The sequence below is a fragment of the Cyanistes caeruleus genome, unplaced genomic scaffold, assembly GCF_971803275.1.
Source record: "Cyanistes caeruleus unplaced genomic scaffold, bCyaCae1.hap1.1 HAP1_SCAFFOLD_106, whole genome shotgun sequence".
In the NCBI taxonomy this organism is placed as follows: Eukaryota; Metazoa; Chordata; class Aves; order Passeriformes; family Paridae; genus Cyanistes; species Cyanistes caeruleus.
The window spans coordinates 760,948-784,324 of NW_028255907.1; the positions used below are offsets into that span (position 1 = coordinate 760,948).

Sequence of the window (23,377 nt, forward strand, 5' to 3'; positions counted from 1 at the left end):
AATTCCATAACATTCTACAAAATTCTTAAAAATGTCACCAAATTCCAGAAACATCACAAAAAATCACCTCCAATTTCCACACAATTCCGGAAAAAACCTTCAAAATTCTTCAAATCTCATCAATATAACTCAAAATTTTACAAAACCCCCACGTAATTCCAGAAACATCCCACAAAATTTAAGGAAAAATCCCATAAAATGGCAGAAAACTCCCACAAAATTCCCTTAATTGTCACAAAACCCTACCAAATTCCTGAAGCATCCCACAAAATCTCCACAAATTTCCATACAATCTAAGAAAAATCCCACAAAATTCTTCAAGTCTCCTCCGAATTCCACAAAATTCTTAAAATGTCACCAAATTCCAGAAACATCACAAAAAATCACCTCCAATTTCCACAAAATTCCAGAAATATCCTTCAAAATTCTTCAAGTCTCATCAATATCCCACAGGATTCCAGAAATATCCCATAAAATGGCAGAAAATTCCCTCAAAATTCTTTAAAACTTCTCAAAACCCTACCAAATTCCTGAAACATCCCACAAAATCTCCACAAATTTCCACACAATCTAAGATAAATCCCACAAAATTCTTCAAGTCTCCACAGAATCCCGCAAAATTATACAAAAATTCCATAACATTCTACAAAACTCTTAAAAATGTCACCAAATTCCAGAAACATCACAAAAAATCACCTCCAATTTCCACACAATTCCGGAAAAAACCTTCAAAATTCTTCAAATCTCATCAATATAACTCAAAATTTTACAAAACCCCCATGTAATTCCAGATACATCCCACAAAATTTAAGGAAAAATCCCATAAAATGGCAGAAAACTCCCACAAAATTCCCTAAATTCTCTCTAAACCCGACCAAATTCCTGAAACATCCCACAAAATCTCCACAAATTTCCACACAATCAAAGAAAAATCCCACAAAAATCTTCAAGTCTCCTCAGAATCCCTTTAAATTCCAAAAAAATTCCACAAAATTCTAAATAATGTCACCAAATTCCAGAAACATCACAAAAAATCACCTCCAATTTCCACAAAATTCCAGAAATATCCTTCCAAATTCTTCAAGTCTCATCAATATCCCACAGGATTCCAGAAATATCCCATAAAATGGCAGAAAATTCCCTCAAAATTCCCTACAACTTCTCAAAACCCTACCAAATTCCTGAAACATCCCACAAAATCTCCACAAATTTCCACACAATCTAAGATAAATCCCACAAAATTCTTCCAGTCTCCACAGAATCCCTCAAAATTCCACAAAACTCCCATGTAATTCCAGAAATATCCCACAACATTCCAGAAAAATCCCACAACATTTTGAAAAAATCCCACAAAATTGCAGCAAAATCCCACAAAATTGCAGAAAAGTCTCAAAAAAGTCCCTAAAACTTCTCAAAACCCTATCAAATGTTTGAAATATCCCACAAAATCTTTACCAAGATCCACAGAATCTAAGATAAATGACTCAAATTTCTTCTTGTCTCCTCAATATCCCTCAAAATTCCACAAAACACCCACGTAATTCCAGAAACATCCCACAAAATTTAAGGAAAAATCCCATAAAATGGCAGAAAAATCCCACAAAATTCCCAAAAACTACTCAAAACCCTACCAAATTCCTGAAACAGCCCACAAAATCTCCACAAATTTCCACACAATCTATGATAAATCCCACAAAATTCTTCAAGTCTCCTCCGAATTCCACAAAATTCTTAAAATGTCACCAAATTCCAGAAACATCCCGCAAAATCTCCACCAATTTCCACACAATTCCAGAAATATCCTTCAAAATTCTTCAAGTCTCATCCATATCCCACAAGATTCCAGAAATATCCCATAAAATAGCAGAAAACTCCCACAAAATTCCCAAAAACTTCTCAAAACCCTACCAAATTCCTGGTAGAATCCCACAAAATCTCCACAAATTTCCACACAATCTTAGATAAATCCCACAAAATTCCTCAAGTCTCCACAGAATCCCGCAAAATTGTACAAAAATTCCATAACATTCTACAAAATTCTTAAAAATGTCACCAAATTCCAGAAACATCACAAAAAATCACCTCCAATTTCCACACAATTCCGGAAAAAACCTTCAAAATTCTTCAAATCTCATCAATATAACTCAAAATTTTTCAAAACCCCCACGTAATTCCAGATACATCCCACAAAATTTAAGGAAAAATCCCATAAAATGGCAGAAAACTCCCACAAAATTCCCTTAATTGTCACAAAACCCTACCAAATTCCTGAAGCATCCCACAAAATCTCCACAAATTTCCATACAATCTAAGAAAAATCCCACAAAAATCTTCAAGTCTCCTCAGAATCCCTTTAAATTCCAAAAAAATTCCACAAAATTCTTAAAATGTCACCAAATTCCAGAAACATCACAAAAAACCCCCTCAATTTCCGCAAAATTCCAGAAATATCCTTCAAAATTCTTCAAGTCTCATCAATATCCCACAGGATTCCAGAAATATCCCATAAAATGGCAGAAAATTCCCTCAAAATTCCCTACAACTTCTCAAAACCCTACCAAATTCCTGAAACATCCCACAAAATCTCCACAAATTTCCACACAATCTAAGATAAATCCCACAAAATTCTTCCAGTCTCCACAGAATCCCTCAAAATTCCACAAAACTCCCATGTAATTCCAGAAACATCCCACAACATTCCAGAAAAATCCCACAACATTTTGAAAAAATCCCACAAAATTGCAGCAAAATCCCACAAAATTGCAGAAAAGTCTCAAAAAAGTCCCTAAAACTTCTCAAAACCCTATCAAATGTTTGAAATATCCCACAAAATCTTTACCAAGATCCACAGAATCTAAGATAAATGACTCAAATTTCTTCTTGTCTCCTCAATATCCCTCAAAATTCCACAAAACACCCACGTAATTCCAGAAACATCCCACAAAATTTAAGGAAAAATCCCATGAAATGGCAGAAAAATCCCACAAAATTCCCAAAAACTACTCAAAACCCTACCAAATTCCTGAAACAGCCCACAAAATCTCCACAAATTTCCACACAATCTATGATAAATCCCACAAAATTCTTCAAGTCTCCTCCGAATTCCACAAAATTCTTAAAATGTCACCAAATTCCAGAAACATCCCGCAAAATCTCCACCAATTTCCACACAATTCCAGAAATATCCTTCAAAATTCTTCAAGTCTCATCCATATCCCACAAGATTCCAGAAATATCCCATAAAATAGCAGAAAACTCCCACAAAATTCCCAAAAACTTCTCAAAACCCTACCAAATTCCTGGTAGAATCCCACAAAATCTCCACAAATTTCCACACAATCTTAGATAAATCCCACAAAATTCCTCAAGTCTCCACAGAATCCCGCAAAATTGTACAAAAATTCCATAACATTCTACAAAATTCTTAAAAATGTCACCAAATTCCAGAAACATCACAAAAAATCACCTCCAATTTCCACACAATTCCGGAAAAAACCTTCAAAATTCTTCAAATCTCATCAATATAACTCAAAATTTTACAAAACCCCCACGTAATTCCAGAAACATCCCACAAAATTTAAGGAAAAATCCCATAAAATGGCAGAAAACTCCCACAAAATTCCCTTAATTGTCACAAAACCCTACCAAATTCCTGAAGCATCCCACAAAATCTCCACAAATTTCCATACAATCTAAGAAAAATCCCACAAAAATCTTCAAGTCTCCTCAGAATCCCTTTAAATTCCAAAAAAATTCCACAAAATTCTAAATAATGTCACCAAATTCCAGAAACATCACAAAAAATCACCTCCAATTTCCACAAAATTCCAGAAATATCCTTCCAAATTCTTCAAGTCTCATCAATATCCCACAGGATTCCAGAAATATCCCATAAAATGGCAGAAAATTCCCTCAAAATTCTTTAAAACTTCTCAAAACCCTACCAAATTCCTGAAACATCCCACAAAATCTCCACAAATTTCCACACAATCTAAGATAAATCCCACAAAATTCTTCCAGTCTCCACAGAATCCCTCAAAATTCCACAAAACTCCCATGTAATTCCAGAAACATCCCACAACATTCCAGAAAAATCCCACAACATTTTGAAAAAATCCCACAAAATTGCAGCAAAATCCCACAAAATTGCAGAAAAGTCTCAAAAAAGTCCCTAAAACTTCTCAAAACCCTATCAAATGTTTGAAATATCCCACAAAATCTTTACCAAGATCCACAGAATCTAAGATAAATGACTCAAATTTCTTCTTGTCTCCTCAATATCCCTCAAAATTCCACAAAACACCCACGTAATTCCAGAAACATCCCACAAAATTTAAGGAAAAATCCCATGAAATGGCAGAAAAATCCCACAAAATTCCCAAAAACTACTCAAAACCCTACCAAATTCCTGAAACAGCCCACAAAATCTCCACAAATTTCCACACAATCTATGATAAATCCCACAAAATTCTTCAAGTCTCCTCCGAATTCCACAAAATTCTTAAAATGTCACCAAATTCCAGAAACATCCCGCAAAATCTCCACCAATTTCCACACAATTCCAGAAATATCCTTCAAAATTCTTCAAGTCTCATCCATATCCCACAAGATTCCAGAAATATCCCATAAAATAGCAGAAAACTCCCACAAAATTCCCAAAAACTTCTCAAAACCCTACCAAATTCCTGGTAGAATCCCACAAAATCTCCACAAATTTCCACACAATCTTAGATAAATCCCACAAAATTCCTCAAGTCTCCACAGAATCCCGCAAAATTGTACAAAAATTCCATAACATTCTACAAAATTCTTAAAAATGTCACCAAATTCCAGAAACATCACAAAAAATCACCTCCAATTTCCACACAATTCCGGAAAAAACCTTCAAAATTCTTCAAATCTCATCAATATAACTCAAAATTTTACAAAACCCCCACGTAATTCCAGAAACATCCCACAAAATTTAAGGAAAAATCCCATAAAATGGCAGAAAACTCCCACAAAATTCCCTAAATTCTCTCTAAACCCGACCAAATTCCTGAAACATCCCACAAAATCTCCACAAATTTCCACACAATCAAAGAAAAATCCCACAAAAATCTTCAAGTCTCCTCAGAATCCCTTTAAATTCCAAAAAAATTCCACAAAATTCTAAATAATGTCACCAAATTCCAGAAACATCACAAAAAATCACCTCCAATTTCCACAAAATTCCAGAAATATCCTTCCAAATTCTTCAAGTCTCATCAATATCCCACAGGATTCCAGAAATATCCCATAAAATGGCAGAAAATTCCCTCAAAATTCTTTAAAACTTCTCAAAACCCTACCAAATTCCTGAAACATCCCACAAAATCTCCACAAATTTCCACACAATCTAAGATAAATCCCACAAAATTCTTCCAGTCTCCACAGAATCCCTCAAAATTCCACAAAACTCCCATGTAATTCCAGAAACATCCCACAACATTCCAGAAAAATCCCACAACATTTTGAAAAAATCCCACAAAATTGCAGCAAAATCCCACAAAATTGCAGAAAAGTCTCAAAAAAGTCCCTAAAACTTCTCAAAACCCTATCAAATGTTTGAAATATCCCACAAAATCTTTACCAAGATCCACAGAATCTAAGATAAATGACTCAAATTTCTTCTTGTCTCCTCAATATCCCTCAAAATTCCACAAAACACCCACGTAATTCCAGAAACATCCCACAAAATTTAAGGAAAAATCCCATAAAATGGCAGAAAAATCCCACAAAATTCCCAAAAACTACTCAAAACCCTACCAAATTCCTGAAACAGCCCACAAAATCTCCACAAATTTCCACACAATCTATGATAAATCCCACAAAATTCTTCAAGTCTCCTCCGAATTCCACAAAATTCTTAAAATGTCACCAAATTCCAGAAACATCCCGCAAAATCTCCACCAATTTCCACACAATTCCAGAAATATCCTTCAAAATTCTTCAAGTCTCATCCATATCCCACAAGATTCCAGAAATATCCCATAAAATAGCAGAAAACTCCCACAAAATTCCCAAAAACTTCTCAAAACCCTACCAAATTCCTGGTAGAATCCCACAAAATCTCCACAAATTTCCACACAATCTTAGATAAATCCCACAAAATTCCTCAAGTCTCCACAGAATCCCGCAAAATTGTACAAAAATTCCATAACATTCTACAAAATTCTTAAAAATGTCACCAAATTCCAGAAACATCACAAAAAATCACCTCCAATTTCCACACAATTCCGGAAAAAACCTTCAAAATTCTTCAAATCTCATCAATATAACTCAAAATTTTTCAAAACCCCCACGTAATTCCAGATACATCCCACAAAATTTAAGGAAAAATCCCATAAAATGGCAGAAAACTCCCACAAAATTCCCTTAATTGTCACAAAACCCTACCAAATTCCTGAAGCATCCCACAAAATCTCCACAAATTTCCATACAATCTAAGAAAAATCCCACAAAAATCTTCAAGTCTCCTCAGAATCCCTTTAAATTCCAAAAAAATTCCACAAAATTCTAAATAATGTCACCAAATTCCAGAAACATCACAAAAAACCCCCTCAATTTCCGCAAAATTCCAGAAATATCCTTCAAAATTCTTCAAGTCTCATCAATATCCCACAGGATTCCAGAAATATCCCATAAAATGGCAGAAAATTCCCTCAAAATTCCCTACAACTTCTCAAAACCCTACCAAATTCCTGAAACATCCCACAAAATCTCCACAAATTTCCACACAATCTAAGATAAATCCCACAAAATTCTTCCAGTCTCCACAGAATCCCTCAAAATTCCACAAAACTCCCATGTAATTCCAGAAACATCCCACAACATTCCAGAAAAATCCCACAACATTTTGAAAAAATCCCACAAAATTGCAGCAAAATCCCACAAAATTGCAGAAAAGTCTCAAAAAAGTCCCTAAAACTTCTCAAAACCCTATCAAATGTTTGAAATATCCCACAAAATCTTTACCAAGATCCACAGAATCTAAGATAAATGACTCAAATTTCTTCTTGTCTCCTCAATATCCCTCAAAATTCCACAAAACCCCCACGTAATTCCAGAAACATCCCACAAAATTTAAGGAAAAATCCCATAAAATGGCAGAAAAATCCCACAAAATTCCCAAAAACTACTCAAAACCCTACCAAATTCCTGAAACATCCCACAAAATCTCCACAAATTTCCACACAATCTATGATAAATCCCACAAAATTCTTCAAGTCTCCTCCGAATTCCACAAAATTCTTAAAATGTCACGTAATTCCAGAAACATCCCGCAAAATCTCCACCAATTTCCACACAATTCCAGAAATATCCTTCAAAATTCTTCAAGTCTCATCCATATCCCACAAGATTCCAGAAATATCCCATAAAATAGCAGAAAACTCCCACAAAATTCCCAAAAACTTCTCAAAACCCTACCAAATTCCTGGTAGAATCCCACAAAATCTCCACAAATTTCCACACAATCTTAGATAAATCCCACAAAATTCCTCAAGTCTCCACAGAATCCCGCAAAATTGTACAAAAATTCCATAACATTCTACAAAATTCTTAAAAATGTCACCAAATTCCAGAAACATCACAAAAAATCACCTCCAATTTCCACACAATTCCGGAAAAATCCTTCAAAATTCTTCAAATCTCATCAATATAACTCAAAATTTTACAAAACCCCCATGTAATTCCAGATACATCCCACAAAATTTAAGGAAAAATCCCATAAAATGGCAGAAAACTCCCACAAAATTCCCTTAATTGTCACAAAACCCTACCAAATTCCTGAAGCATCCCACAAAATCTCCACAAATTTCCATACAATCTAAGAAAAATCCCACAAAATTCTTCAAGTCTCCTCCGAATTCCACAAAATTCTTAAAATGTCACCAAATTCCAGAAACATCACAAAAAATCACCTCCAATTTCCACAAAATTCCAGAAATATCCTTCAAAATTCTTCAAGTCTCATCAATATCCCACAAGATTCCAGAAATATACCATAAAATGGCGGAAAACTCCCACAAAATTCCTTAAATCTTCTCAATATCCTACCAAATTTTTGAAACATCCCACAAAATCTCCACAAATTTCCACACAATCTAAGAAAAATCCCACAAAATTCTTCAAGTCTCCACTGAATCCCTTTAAATTCCACAAAAATTCCACAAATTTCTTAAAATGTCACCAAATTCCAGAAACATCACAAAAAATCTCCAATTTCCACACAATTCCAAAACAATCCCTCAAAATTCCAGAAACATCAAAAAAAACCTCCTCAGTATCCAAAAAAAATTTAAGGAAAAATTCTACAACATTCCGAAAAATTCCAACAAAATTCCCTACATCTTCTCAAAACCCCACCAAATTCCTAAAAATTTTACAAAAAATCCTATACAATTCCAGTAAAATCTGATGAAATTGTTAGCATTCAGGAACACACATAATCACAGAATGATTATATGAAGGTGCTTTATTGAAGAGCTCTGGGTGTCAGGGGTACACAAACCCAAATCTGACCCATTTTGGTTTTGAGTTGAACATTTTTTTATCCTCTATCCTTATTTAACTTACATATTAATTATTAGACTTACATTGTTCTATTGTATACTTTGATGTTACCCAAGCATGGATTTCTCATGATTCCCCTCAGCCCCTTAACATTGTTCCTCATGTTCTTTAAACAATAATTATATCTAATCACATCTAACAATTGTATCATTTATCATCTACTGACTACACAGGTGCAGTTTCACCTGATCTTTAGCAAGCACAAGGCCTAACATTTCCCATGGCCTACTTTTCCCAGCCTTGCCAAACCTAAGTTTCTTTCTATGTCCCCGAATTTTCTATGATTTCAAGACCTTTTACTGTCATTCCCCACTTTGAAAGCATTTTCACTTCACTAGAAGTGCAAATGTTTTCACTTGATACAGTCCTTTGTTTCTGAGTTTATACTTGATGTTCTTCGAATCCTTGATTGATGTAAGCGTTGTCCGGGATGTTGTCACGAACTGGAGAACCAGAAGATGGTGGGTGTGGATCTCACATCAGTGCCTTTATTATTTTCTGGTTCCAGGATGTTTTTTTCCGTATTTCTCCCTTTAAGATGCTGTAAACTAACCAAATTGCTAAGAATGCAGTTAGTAAGATGATCACACTCTCAATGATAGATTCAATCCATGAATTCACATTCCACCCTAACCCTTTGAAGATTTTGCCTAACCAACTTGTAGACAAATCCTTTTGCTCTTCCTGTGCTTCATGCTCTATTTGTTGCAATTGATTGATGTCATATTCTACATGTGCAGTCACATTTGGGGTGTGGACACAGCAATGATCAATCCATCCCTTTAAAAAACTCACACACTCCATGCTCTTTCAGGAGTAGTAAATTGTAATTGTATGTTTAGTTCTTTAAATCTTTCTCAGGTCACTCTTGCTAATTTATCTACCCGACCTGTAAATTTGTACAACATTTCTCTCTTCTGATAGTTTGCTATAGGACCAAGCAAAGACTCTAGGGCCCACCCAAATTTCACTCTAGTAGAGGGTTCTTGCCAAGTGTCATCCTGATTCTGTTCCTATCCTAATCTTCCCTAGCTATGCCTGTGTCTAGTCACTGAGTTGTTTTTCAAGCAGATTTCACATTTTGACATTACTGATTTTGCCATTGTTAGCATCCGTACCGAGATTAATTTTTGTTTCATAAATTTCACCAATGCCTCTGCACCCCAATGACATTTGTTATGTTTCATTTGTAGAACTTTATTGGAGGACCGCCAGCAACCCACCGCTCTTCACAGAAGTAAATGTGAACCCCGTTTATTTCTATCTTTAGCACACCTTTTATAGGGTTCTACAGGGCCTGCGGGCAGAGCAAGTTACTATTGGCTAACACACACAGGTTTACATTTTTTCTCCTGTACACAAGGATGTTGTTTTGCTTTACTCTCTCCTCTGCAGGAGGGTTTCAAGGACTTTAGCCTTTAATATCAAGTTATTTCAAAGACTGGTTTGTGCAGACAGGCCTTTATTAATATATAAAATATAGCAACAATTCCCCCTTTTTCTTTTTGCACAAACCAGGCTTTGGATAAGATAACATACAACTTAGACTTTCTTTCCCATTAACATTATAAATAAAGTCTGTCCCCCTTCTAGCACAAGAGACCTCAAGCATCCAGTGATGCCCCAGCTGGAGAACCAACTTCCAATGGGGTCACTATCTTCTTTCAGGGCATGTAACCCATCCTGTAGCTGTTGCAGTTGCCCATGGATGGAAACTGAATGATCAGTAAGATTCAAGCAGCACATGCCTTCAAACTCCCCACAACCATGTCCTTGTGCTAAGAGCAAAAAGTCAATTGTGGCTTGATTTTGTAATACTGCAAGACATACACTACTCACACCGGCTGAAAGCTCACTTAACATTGTGGATGTTAAATTCAATTTTTTCTTAGTCTAACAAGCGAGCCTTTTTAGAGTTGTTGAGCTTTAATTCATTCAGGCTTCACTTTGACTGTTTGACTGATGTTTTTTATTTTATCAACTACATTCAGCAATTGGTGTAAGCGTGGATGGAAACAAAGTAAGTTTCCCAAGATAACAGGGTTTTCTATGTGGATTTGCAGGACTCTCATTCCATGCTCTATCTCCACAGATTAGGAATATGGAACTAGGTAATCACTTTGGTAATTGTCCTGTGAGATTGCACCACTAATAAAGGCTTTACTCTGTGTAGTAACAAGATCAGCTATAGGGTTTTCTGCAGCCCAGTGCTGCATTACTTTGTTAGAATGACGTTTTGTTGGGGGTTCAAACATTATCCATCCACCTGAGGTATTGGTGGAACCTAACAAATCTAATTCTTCTGAGGGCTGCATGGTAACATTGAGAACTTTGATAATTTTTGCTTGCCAGCAGGCTTCAAGTTGTCTTAATGTGAAGCCAACAGTGCAATTGCACTCTTGCAACATTGCCAATTGATTCAGTCGAGTCTCATTACTAATTAAACCTTTAAATGCTGCTTGAGGATCCCATTCAGGGTCTCCTATGAGACAGGTGTGAAAAGGATCTCCAGGTGTGGCTAGGCTCAAACACATTGACCTTTGGCCAGTTCAGTGTGCCAGAGTGACCCATATGTTCTGTCACTTTTGGATGTTAGTTAGCAAACAGTTGATTGGGACTATACACAACACAATTACCATAAGCAGTTTGTTCCATGTAAATGACACCATACTTGCAAACTCACAGCTAAACTTTAACGTTAAATGAACTTTCAAAGCTCATTTAATTTCACTAGCTCTTGAAGGGGGAAATGCTTATACTTTATACTAATACAACAATTCCTATATAGGCTAAACTCTTTATCTTAAATTATTATCTAACTACTTTTATCACATGTGCTCTGGTATATATGTAGTCTAAGCGTGAAAGCAATTTGCTGAAAGGGTAAACACACAACTACAATTTGCTTTATATACAATTAGATGGAGTCTATACACTTTTCTTAGATCTTCTACAGAATTTCCTTCACAAACAGACTATGATTTAACACAATTCAGTCTTGGAATGTTCACTGCTCCCATGATGTCAGCTGGCAGCTGATCGGTGACTGAGGGCTTTGATGTTCAGGTTGTTCTTCACATCCTTCTAAATCTTAAAACAAAGGATAACTGAAAAATTGGTAGAGACACAACATCATAATAACAACATAAAATTTCTGTTGGTAAACTGTCTGTGTAGTGTTCAGACACAACTGTGTCCTGACAGCTCCACTTCTGATCCATGTCTGGAGAACCAAGGCTGTGTGGTGACATCTCTGTTCACTGGATCTCGTGTGTTCAGGGGCACAGTCTGGTCAGATGGACAGGTGACCTTTTTGAACCTGCCAACAAAACACAGACACTTCTTCCTTTGAAGTTAATGAATTACACTAATCAAAATGCTTTTAGGATATCAATTTTCCCCATTTTCTTAAAAAAAAATAAAAATGAGATGTACTTCTGTTATAAACATCAACATCAACACAAACCCATATATACAAGGATTAAGAACCTATAGCAGTTAAAAAATCAATTAAATCATAAACATTATTAATAAGATATGTAATATAAAACTACTATTAATTACTAAAACACTGCACCAGCATCCCATAGTTAGCAAACAAACAGAAACAAAAAATCATCAGTGAAGGATTGGATACCAACCTCCGGAAATGATTCTCCAAGCTCACTTCAAAATTGATCCAGCTGTCATATTAATAGGGTCAAATTGCTGAGTCAAAAAGTGACTCAAATACTGATTTGGGACAGAAAACATCTGGATCCGTTGGCAAACATTCTGTCCAGGTAAAGTCAAGGCTTGGCCAGGGCCTGGCTTTAAACTGGAAAGATGCCTCTTAACTCATTTCTAAAACAAGGTTCTCAATAGCAGCAGCTAGGAGATGCTTACAGCACAGCAAACTGTTAAAATGCATTTGTACAAAGCAAATGATCAGAAGCCTCAGGTACCAGACCAATTAAACCATGCAGCAGTTGGTTTAATCTGAAGCCTCTCCCATGGCAGCTGTGCCTCAGCAATGGTACATCTTCTTAAAATTCTGGAAACACTGAAAAATAAGAAAGCAATAAGAAACAAAAACTGCAGAGATTGTAACAACCAATAGAACTCCCGATGAAGTCAAGGGTGTCACAGACTGCATTCCCTTCTATCCACAGCAGGTTTCATCAGCGTTCTGTCACAGCTGTTTCAGTTGTAGCTGTCTTCATCTCTCTAGGAAAATAACTATACTTTGCAGTTTAGACAAGTGTCTCCAATAAAACATAAACAATTTAAATTAAACAATATTTAAACCTAACAATAATGATTTATGACAAAAGGAAGTAACAAACTTAACCTTAAAAGAATATCTAAGTTATAAAACTTAACTTAAAAACATTCAAGCCTAAACATAATAAAACTTGACTTTTCTTAATTCTATTAACACTTAATCTATATTAAATAAAAACATAACTTATTGTGTTACTACAAAGAGGCAACTAAAAATTTGATATATACCTTTTAAACACAATATAACAGTAACATGGATTCACTATAAAGATTATAAAAATGTAACAAGTACATCACAATTCTATGTCATCTAGCTTTGAGAATAACAGCAAATGGTACTAAAAATACTCATTCAAAACAGGAATTTGCCTAGTATATGTTTAAGTTGGTTAGGATTTTAAAGTGCAGTTTTTCTAGAGAAAAACCACAACAACACAGAAGTTGGCAAATTGTCATTCAGCTTTTGTAGCACTTTTCAGAAACATTAAGTCCAATTCTTAAACTAAAATCTAAAATCCAAATTGGTATATATGCAGTTATATGTGTTTTATATAACAAAAGGACTCACATTGAAATTACCTTATTAAAATAGTGGAAAAAACAAGCAAATGGGTAATATATACTTTAACTTAACTTTGTCTTGTACAGTAAAGTTCTCTTAACTAATTAATTTTTTAAAACCATAAATATCTTTTGTAGATAACATTAATTGGAAGGTTTTCTTAGTAACTGTAAATTATACCATATTTTAACCTTAGGTTTTAAGGCTAATTATTGCAAGGTAACTTCTGTTAATATTCACCTTAAACACCTTTTTTTTTGAAAAGGGGCCTTTTTAAACATTCAAAGAATCACAATGATTTCTCCAGTAAAACTGCCGTGGGAACGTTGTATCCAAGCACATCCTCCAGTGCTGCACTTTCCTCCTGTGAATTCCCTGTGCAGGGAATGTGGCTGTGCTTTTCCCTGCTCTGTTCACTGACAAACAACCCTGAGCCCGTGGGACTGTCAGAGCTCCTTCATGCAATGAAATCAGGTTGTGTTTCTCATGGCATGTTCTGGAGGAGCTTTTCTTGGTGTGTCTTGTGCTGCTGGAAATGACACAAGAGCCAGGAGGGAACAGAAGCTGCTGCTGCCCGTTGGCTCAGGGCCAGGGAACCAAGTTGTGCTCCCGGGCAGTTGGGCCCTGCTGGAAGCAGAGCCGCGTTTCCCTTGAGCAGCTCAAGCTTGTGACAGCTCCAAACAGGAAACCTCCGCAGAAAACTCTTCCTCCAAACTCAGCTGCTTTCCCTCCTGCAGCTGTTTGGGAAAGAGCCTCAAAGCACAGACTCTGCTGGGAGCCATTGGTGCATTTCCTCCCTCCCGGCAGCAGCAGCTCCTGAGCCCTTCACGGGCTCCTGGCCCTTTGCAAACCCTTCAGCTCCCTTGGAACTCTCAGCAGGCACTAACACAGGTATTTCGTTAATATTTAAGCTGCATTTAAACTTCTCTTTTTCTCTCCTCTCTATCTTTTTTATCTCCTCTTTATCTCCTTTAATCCCATCAGCACCAGTAGGATGGGGATGGAGTCTTGGGGTGGGTGTGGGATGAACTGAGGATCCAGCAGAGAAGGGCAAGGCAGAGGGGAGAGGACTCAGCCAACCCTTCTCCTGCTCTCTCCTCCCCCAGGCTCCAGCTAAAGCAAATCAGACTGGAAAGGATCCCACAAATGCTGTGTTCTCCTCCCTCTGAGCTTGGCTGGGGATCCTCAGCTTCAGCCTGGTGCAGTGGCTGAGATTCGCTAATTTGAGATTTTTGGCTAATGCACTAAATTGAAGAGGTTTATTATTACTTAATCACCTTTCATCTTTGCCAAGTTCTGCTGCACTGTGTCTGCTTTTCACCCAATACACTGCTAGCTCACCTACACACATGTGCTTCTTAGGATAATATTTAGATTCATAGCTTACTCTATAAAATCACACAATTACAGTTGAAATCTCTCCACCATCTCACTCATTGCAGTTTTTTATTTACTTATGGCATATTCTTACTTGCAGCTATAGGAACATAAGCTTATGAATTCTCGACTAAACGTCTGTGAACCTTTAGCATTGCATGAACCCAAGCTCCTTCCAAGGCTGGAAATCAAACCCTTCAGTATCTGTGGAAGTTTCTGTCTTTCCATTTCCCACAGCCCACCAAAGGATTTGTGACCCTTTGTGACAGAGGAGAAGCTCCCAGGCAATTTTGTGTTTGCTGTAGGGAAGGTTGGGTTGCTCTGCATCAATTCCCAGAGCAGCGCAGAGCATTGGCTTTGTGATGTCAGGGCATGGATGCCACCTTGTCGTGGTGACATCCCAAGGTTGCCTTGGTGCACGGAAGGCCTCAGGGTCAGAGCAGCTCTTGGGCTTGCTCAGTGCAGGAGCATCCTCCTGCTTGAGGCGTTTGTCAGTGGGCAGCTGCACACTGACAGGAGCCCTGTTTGTTCTTGTGGTGGAGCAGAGTGTGCAAACTGGCACAGCAGTGCTACAGTGATGGAGCAGCTCGCTGTTGCCGTTTGCACCATTTATGTCATCGGATATTCTGGCTATTATCTGACCAACCTGGCACGTAAGTAGAGGTTTTCCCTGGCTGGAACCTGAGCTGGCTTTTGTAGGTCTCCCTGCTCTTTCTTAGTGACCGGGTTGCTATTGAAACAGAAAGACCATGAGGATGCCCCTGGTTTGGTAAAGCTGCTGTCAACACCTTCAGCAAAACACGGGGTGTCTGTAGCCAGGGGGCTGCGGGCAGCATTTGCAGGGCTTCTGTTCCCTCCACGGGAGAGCCTGTGGCAGCAGAGTCTGTCATTTCCTCACTTTGCTGGCTCAATCTCTTGGGGTGACTTTACTTTTAAGATAGCTCTGAGAGCTCGGGAAGTTGAAACTGCTGGAGGCTGATGGGAGTTTTTTCTCCTGACTAATTCCTGGCCATGGGTGAGAATTGGCAGCGGTTTTAACTATTGAGAAGTGAGATCAACCTGTGAACACCACCTGAAGATGTGAGGCCGGGAATTTCTTGCTCTCTTTGGTTTCTGGCTTCTGACGGGGTCACAGGGCTCTGTCTCGGCCTCCTCCCCCCCTCCAGGCCGGACAAGGCTGCAGAGGGCGGGGTGGGGGAGAAACGGAGCCGGCCAGCCTGACTTGGTTTGCAGTTTCTGACACTGAACTGAAACCTGACACCATCAACATCTGCAGCTTTAGCAAGATTTTAACTCTTTTACTACCTGCATGAGACTTGCAGATTAATCCTTTTTTTTCCAGAGAGAGAGAGAGGGAGTGATCAACCATCAACCCATCAAAGAGAGTGAAGAAACAAATTAAATTGAGAGGGGGAAGAGAAATAAGGAGATGCTTTAATAAGCTGAAATATTTTTCTGTTAAAGCTATGGAGATGGACAGTAGTGTTCTGAAAAAACCTCCTTTAATTCATGACAGAGTATATTGGGAGGAATGGAGTGTTCAAGGTGTGGATTTTGAGCAAATGATGAAGTAGTTGTGACACTGTGAGATGCTGGAACAGAGGGGGAGAAGTAAGAGTTGAAGATTTGTGTCTTTTAAGAAGCAAAAAAGAAAACTTCTGTTTCCAGGGGGGCTCAGAAAAACAGATAAAGAGAACTTTTGCCTTTGAATAACTCATTCATAAAAATGACATCCCTAGACTCATGACCCATAACACACCTCAGAGTGATGGGAAATGGGAGGAGACAACTGATGGCAGATTTCTGGGCAGCTGGCATCAGAGAAATAGAAAGCTATGAAGAAAAATCGTTTTCTTGTGAGAAACTCCATAGATAGCAGAAGAAGACTTTTGTTTCTCTACAAAGACTGATGAAAAGACTCTAGCAGGAATTGGGACTTTTGTAAACACCAAAGTTCCAAAGTATTTTTGTCTCTATGTTGTCATGTGAACAAGAGAATGGTTGGGTAGTGGGGGAGAAAAGGGTTGTTCTGGAAGTTTTATTCTGGTTTCTTATTCTTGTAGTTTTTGTCAATAAACTTTCTTTATTCCATTTAAGTTTTAAGCCTGTTTTGCTCTTGTTCTAATCCATATCTCACAGCAAGAAATAAGTAAGTTTCCTAGTGATTTTTTAGTTGCTGCTTTAAACCACACCAGTCAAGCAGGACACCTTTGAAAATGCAGACTGGGAGATCTTCTCAGATGCTGCTCTAAACAGGCCACGGTTCTCTCCAGTTTTCTCAAAGAATTTGGTTCCTTTTCCTTGCCCACTGCAGGTCATCTGAGCCGTGTGTTCAGAGGTGCCGATCCTGAGGTGAGTCAGAAAGGAACATTTGATGTTCCTGGTGTTTCAGAATTGTGCAGGGAACTGTGAGCTTGGCCTGTGGCAGTAGAGCGCAGAGGGCCAGCTGGGTGGGCTGAAAGAAGATCCATTTCCATGTTTACAACAGCAATAGCAAAGGCATTGTTGGCTATTTCCTAATTTTCCATTGCAGAGCTTTAAAAGAACTCAAAGCTCAGATTTGCAGAGAGAACGTTGCTTGCTGATAGTAGCCAGGGTGAACTCTCTAATTCAGAGCTCTTTGCAGCCTGGCTGAATTAACCCATTTTAATTTACTTGGAGAGACTTAGAATCCCATTGCTATCAAAGCTGATGATTTGTGCTTGGTAGAGCTGGTTGTAGAAATAAAGCTGAAGAGAAATAAGGTTCTAAATGATAGGGAGCTGCCTGTCCCTAACTCCACCATCTGTCCACAGAGCCCAGAAGCAAGAGCAGACTCTGCTGTGGCTCCCTCTGCTCCTGGAGAAGAGGCCAAAGAGGAGCAAAATGAGCAAAAGGAGCACGAGCCTCCAGCTGTGGTCACAGCCCAGCCTGACCATGCCCAGACAGTAAGTGCCAGTGCTGGGTGCTGCTGTCTTTAGTGCAAGGCAGAGCTGCAAGTTTCTGAGCAGCCAGCACTTGCTGTTGCTGGCTGAGGATGCTGAGTGCTGGAGTCCTGCCAGCACCCAGCCATTCCCCCATCCCGTGGCAGCTGGAAATTGGGCTTTGAGCCGTCGTGCTGAGGCCCCAAAGCGCTGCTGCCTGCGGGTGAGCAGCTGGCTGCTTGGCTCAGGGAAGCTCTGTCTCTTGGCTTCTGCCAAGCCATGGCCAAGGGCTCACACGGCATTGCTGGGGCTCACAGGGCTTGCTTTGTTTGCTGTCCCTTTTTGGAAACCTCTGCATGACCTGGAGAAGTGTTCTGCAGTTTTCTGGAGTAATTCTTCACTTCTGCAGAGTCTTTTAGGCCACCTGTCTTTTGGCTTTTGATAAGCTGCAAGGAGATGTTTGTGTTGTCCATGAAGCTGTGGCCGGCCATTCTTGTCCTGTGTGGCCAAAGAAACAAACTGTGTAGTTCTGAACCCTTCTTCTGAGGCAAAATCCACAAGTGGCAAGTTTCTCTTGATACGTTTTGTGGTGAAGTCTGCAGCTTTGGAAACTGCATTGGGGCCTAGTGTGGGGGCAAAGCTGCAAGTCCTTGAGTGCTGTCTTGTGTTGCTAAGAACCCCTTTAGAGATGGTTGTTTTTTCTCCTTAGAGCTGTTTTCCTCCTCCTGCCTCTTCTGTCCTGACACTCCCTGTTTAACCTCTAAATTTCTGCCTGTCCTAGTGAGGTGGGACAATTCCATGGTTTAGGTGGTTTTTGGTGACTTTGGTCATACATGCATTACATGACCCATGGCTTCCTTCATTGGCATCCCCAGGGGTGTGTCAATTAATTTGTTGGTGGGGCCTTTTGAGGATCTCTATCAGTGCCACTCAGAATTCTCAGCTGACAAAAGAGGGAGGAGAAACACCTTGGTCCTCTTCCATATCCTGAGGTGGCCATAGAGGCTCTCTGACCTGCAGCAGAGGATCCAATTGCACACATCCTTGTCTCCTGACTGAGCAGGATTTCTAACAAGAGTGTAGATGTCAGAGGGGCAGGAGTGGCAGGGCAGGCCTGAAAAGAACATGAACTCCAGCAGTGTCTCTCCCAAGGGCTGAGCTCACCCAGGAAGCCCCTGCAGAGCCAGGATGGAGCTGTGGGACAGGGCTGGCTGTCAGTCACTAGGGAGAGACAAGCAGGACACAGCAGAAGGGGAGGGAGGCCCTTGAGAAATGCCCCACATTTCCTGTCAGCTGCCCAAGAGTCTGTTGGAGATTCAGGGCCAGATGGGCCCTGATTGCACTGCCAGGGTCACTTTGGAATCTGTGCTTCCCCACGGGCAGAGAACAAGGCAGGAGAGCAGCAGCACAGAGCTTTGGGAACGTGGGAGCCCATCAGTCTTTGAGTCTTGGCCCACAAATGTTGGATGAGAAGTTGAAGCCCATCTTCTCTTGCTTTCTCTGCAGGTCCTTCCAGAGAAAGAGCAGGAGCAGATTGTTTTATCAGGACGGCCGTGCCAGCCTGAGGGAGAGCTGTTCCCAGCCCAAGAGCAGGAAGAGCAGCTGGGGCAGCAGGTGGAAGAGCCACTGGAGAATGGCCAGGTAAGGCTGACTCAGCAGGGGACAGAGTGAAGGGCAGGAAGAGGGGCATAAAACGCAGCTCTTGGGACTGAGCAGGCCACGAGTGCCAGAGGCCCTGAAAGCAAAGAGCCTCTGCAGAGATCAGCAGCGGGACAGGAGGTTACAGTGGAAGCAGAGGTGGGTAGGGAAGTAGAAAGAAGTGACTGAATGAGTGTGATTTTGAGGCTGAAACTGAGGAAGAAGCTGAGCCTGATGGCAGCTCCCAGGCACTTGCTCTCCATTTGTGTGTACAGAACATCGAGGCAGAGCCCCAGGCAGAGCTGCCCGAAGCTCCGAGGGCCATCATGGCAGTGAAGAGGAGGCACGAGGAGGACAGGAGAAACACCCAGGAGGAGATGACACTCCATCAGCAGAGAGGAAATCAACAAAACCAGGTGAGTGAAAGAGTGGCAGACACTCCACTCACAGAAATTCCTCTCTGTCGTTCTTCACAGGCCTCCGATGAGGAGCTTCTGGCAGAGCTGCAGGAAGCTGAGGCTAGGATCAGGGCAAGGGAAAACAGGCTGGAGGAAGAAAGGAGAATCATCGAAGAGAAATTAGATCTCCTCGCTCAGCACCAAGAGGCTCTAGAAAATCGAGTGAGTGAAAGAGCGATAGGCACAGCAGTCACTGCAGTCTGGTGCTTTCTGCCCTTCTTGCCTTTCCTCTGCAGAGCAGCAGGGGGCTGGGCTGATGCCTCTCAGTGCCATCCTGCTGTAGTGTCTATCCCAGCTGCTTGGAAGGACATTTCCTGCTGTGCTCAATCTCAGCTGCTGCACTGGACAGTGGCACCAGTCATTTGCCCCTTTTGCCAGCACTCATCTCAAGGGATTCCTGCTGGCCTGCTCCTGCTCTCCTTGTTTCTTCAGGGCTTTTTGCAAGTGAACACAGTCCCCCAGACAGATTTGGAATACAAGCTGCAAGCTGTCTGTATGCCTTGGTGAATCTGCTGCTGTGCTGCTCTTTCCCTTTGCTCACAGTCAATGAGCCTTGGCACACAGGGACAAGCTGTGGTCTCTGACTGCTTTGTTCTCTTTGACTTGAGGTGGACGTGTTGATATCTCACCTGGCAGCCTGCGAAGGCTTCCAGCAAATGCCGGCTGATGAAGAGCCCCAAGGTCGGCGGCAGGCACAGGTACTGTCCCAAGCACAAGTGCTGCAGGCTGAGCACCTTCTGAAGATGGTGCAGGAAAAGAGGACTGAGGGGGAGGAGCTCCAACATTAGAACAAGGAGCTGCAAATGTGTCTGCAGCCCTTGGAGGGGGAAAGGGATCCTTGGGAGGAAGTGCAATGGTCGTTGTTGCAGTCATCCTTCAGAAAATCCAGGAAAATGGAATATGAAACTGGCCATCAACTTGATTAAAACCAACCTTGGGTTTTGACCATTTGGTTCCAGAAGTGGGCATCCAAAAATCCAGCTGATGAGCTTTGCATGTGGCTAACAGCAACTTCCTAAGGGCTTGCATTTGAAAAGGGAACTCGGGGTAATCTCTGCCAGCCAGCTTTCTGACACAAACTCCTTTCTTCTCGCAGATCTACACAGGCTCTTCCATTCAATCTGCTGCAGCAGCAGCAGCAGCAGCATCTAAAGGAGCCTTTGTTGCCCAAGCTGAGCAGTGGAGCCGGGGCAGTTTGTCCATTTCCAGCAGTGATACATCTGCTGCTCAGCTCCAGGAGAGCCAGGGAGACTTCGTGGAGCAACTGAGTACGTCTGGTGTATTTCTTGTCTGAGGGACAGTGTATTGTGTGCACGTGCCAGCAGAGCTGTAGCAAATGATCCTCCTCACTTTGGTGTCCCAGAGACATTTAGGACTCCCCACAGGAACTGCTGTGCTCTGAGGCAGCGAGAGAGCGCTCTGGCTGTTCCTGCTGCCTCTGAGGGCAGCTTGGACTGGCTCGGCTTTGCCTGGCATTCCCTTGCCACTAAAGGCAGAAGCAGGAATTGTTCTTGGATCAGCAGAAGGCTATGGCCCAGCAAATGATCTATGCAAGTCCTGTGTGCTAGTGGCCAAACTGAACAGAATATTTGATTCCTAGATTCTCCTTAGACTCCAGACTTCCCACCACTCGTCAGAACCAAAAGACTTCAGAGATATTGATTTGTTTTGGGGTTTTGCCTTTTTGTTGTGGTTCCGTTTTTAGTTTTCAGTTTTTATCCTTGTTTGGTTTCAGATTTGGTGTTTTTTGGTAGAGTTTGTTTTTTCTCCATCCTGAAAGAGCTGTTCTGCCCCATGTGTCTTACTGGTGTCAGTTTTAGGACTGTTTTTATTGCCTCTACTACATCTACAAGGTTTTTGTGAGGATGCTGTATTTTTGTCAGTGAGGACTCCTTTGAAAGAACATCAGGTGACAGCAGAAACAGAGAGCAAGAGATGTTTTCATTGGGCCCACAATGAAGAAACAGATATTTGTATAACAATCTGTAATTAATATCCTAGTTTTATTTTTATAAAGATGTGTCCAAGAGACACATCCACGTGGTGTGATCAGATAAAACAGCACTGCAGGCATTTCTCAGGAGCGAGCCTGCAGCCCCTGTGCTGTGTATTCCTCAGATCCATGGCACTTTTTCATCCCTGATTCCCAGCCATTCCCATGACTCTTAGAATCCTACCTATTGGCCCAAGCCCTGCTCAGATCAGTCTCTGGGAAAACACATCAAGCCCTTTGTGATTCTGCAGCACAACCCATTTAATCTGCTTCTTGCCCATAACAGCTGCCAGTGCTGTGCTCTCAGAAAAGACCTGGTGGGGCTGAGAAAAGATCCCAGCTGATCTGGTGTCTACCTTCACCTGCTGGGGCACAAAAGGGCCTTGATCTGCACCTGGCTGTGTCTGATCTCCAAGGCAATGCTGTTGTGTCCTGAACGGGGGCCACAGCTTGTCAGGGGCTCAGGCTGGCTGAGTCTTCTTGCCATTGCTTGTCAGTGCTCATGCTTGGCCTTTGCCAGCCTTATGCTGTGCCCTGCTGTGCTCTCTGCGCTTCATTTCCTTCCAAGGACTGGACAAAATCAGTCTCTCTGCTGCCCATTTGTACTGCACAACTGCCTGTCTTGTTGCTGCTGTGCTTGCTGCCCAGCTGACCACAGAGGGTTCAGAGCCCCAGACAGCGGGGCTGCCTTTGGCATCTCCTGCAAGTTGGGATCTCTGCCTGAGAGTCAGCATCTTGCATTTTGTTTCCCTCAGGGAGAATGGTGAACAAGGAAAATCCCGTCACAAAATACATCGAACTGGAAAGTCTTGGCAGCGGGTGAGTCCAACCACAGTCACTTCTACACAGCCATGGGCCAGGGGTTTCACTGGGGGAATATCCATCAAGTGGGAAGTCAGACAAGTTGTCCACATGTTTAGACAGCGGGCTTAGTCTGCCCCATCTCTCAGTACTGGCCAGAATTTGTCAAGTGTGCTCAGAAGGCATTGTCAAAGACATCTCCATGCTGCCAAGGTCTTGCCTGCAGCAAGGAACAGAACCTGGTAAATCTGCTTGTCTCTCAAGTGTGGGACAGCTCAGGATTCATTTCCTTCGCATTTTTGGATGTCTCCAAATCATCTGGCCACACTAATGAAAGGAGAAGAATCTTGCTTGCCTGAAAGCACAACCTACCCCCAATGAGAGCTGTCAGATAACAGTTCTCAGGAACATTTCTCTCCAAGAGTTTGCTAAAGGAAATACTCCGTGCTCAGGGTTAGAATTGCACAGTTTAGAAGCTGATAGCCGAGATGAAGGAATAAGCTGCCTTTTGGAGCTGAGGCAGTAAAGCCCAAGGCTTCAGGAACAGGCACAGTGCCCAGGCACTTGAGGGGAAAATGCATCATCTGCCTTCTGGCACACCCCTCCTGCAACCTGCAGCTTTTAGGCATTTACAGCAGAGCTCTCCTGTCTGGACTGGCTTTCAGTGCAAGATCTAAATGGCTTCTCCTTTCTTTGCTGCTGTTTTGTTTCTAGGGGTTTTGGAGAGGTTTCCAGAGCACTTGACATTGCAACAGGAGGAGAGGTAAACGTCAACAGCCCCTGCAGC

General features: G+C 41.1%; 2 protein-coding genes across 2 annotated transcripts in view; one reads left to right on the forward strand and one right to left on the reverse strand.

The window, feature by feature from the left end:
* LOC147646239 (serine/threonine-protein kinase PAK 3-like) overlaps positions 1–23,377 on the reverse strand; it is a 578,286-nt gene that overhangs the window by 469,401 nt on the left and 85,508 nt on the right. The window lies entirely within an intron of this gene.
* On the forward strand, positions 15,375–22,612 carry LOC147646246 (uncharacterized). The gene is made up of 6 exons (XM_086873722.1): positions 15,375–15,450; positions 19,175–19,341; positions 19,614–19,958; positions 20,405–20,494; positions 20,893–21,064; positions 22,545–22,612. Exons 1-6 carry the CDS (start codon positions 15,375–15,377, stop codon positions 22,610–22,612), a joined length of 918 nt encoding a protein of 305 aa, XP_086729848.1.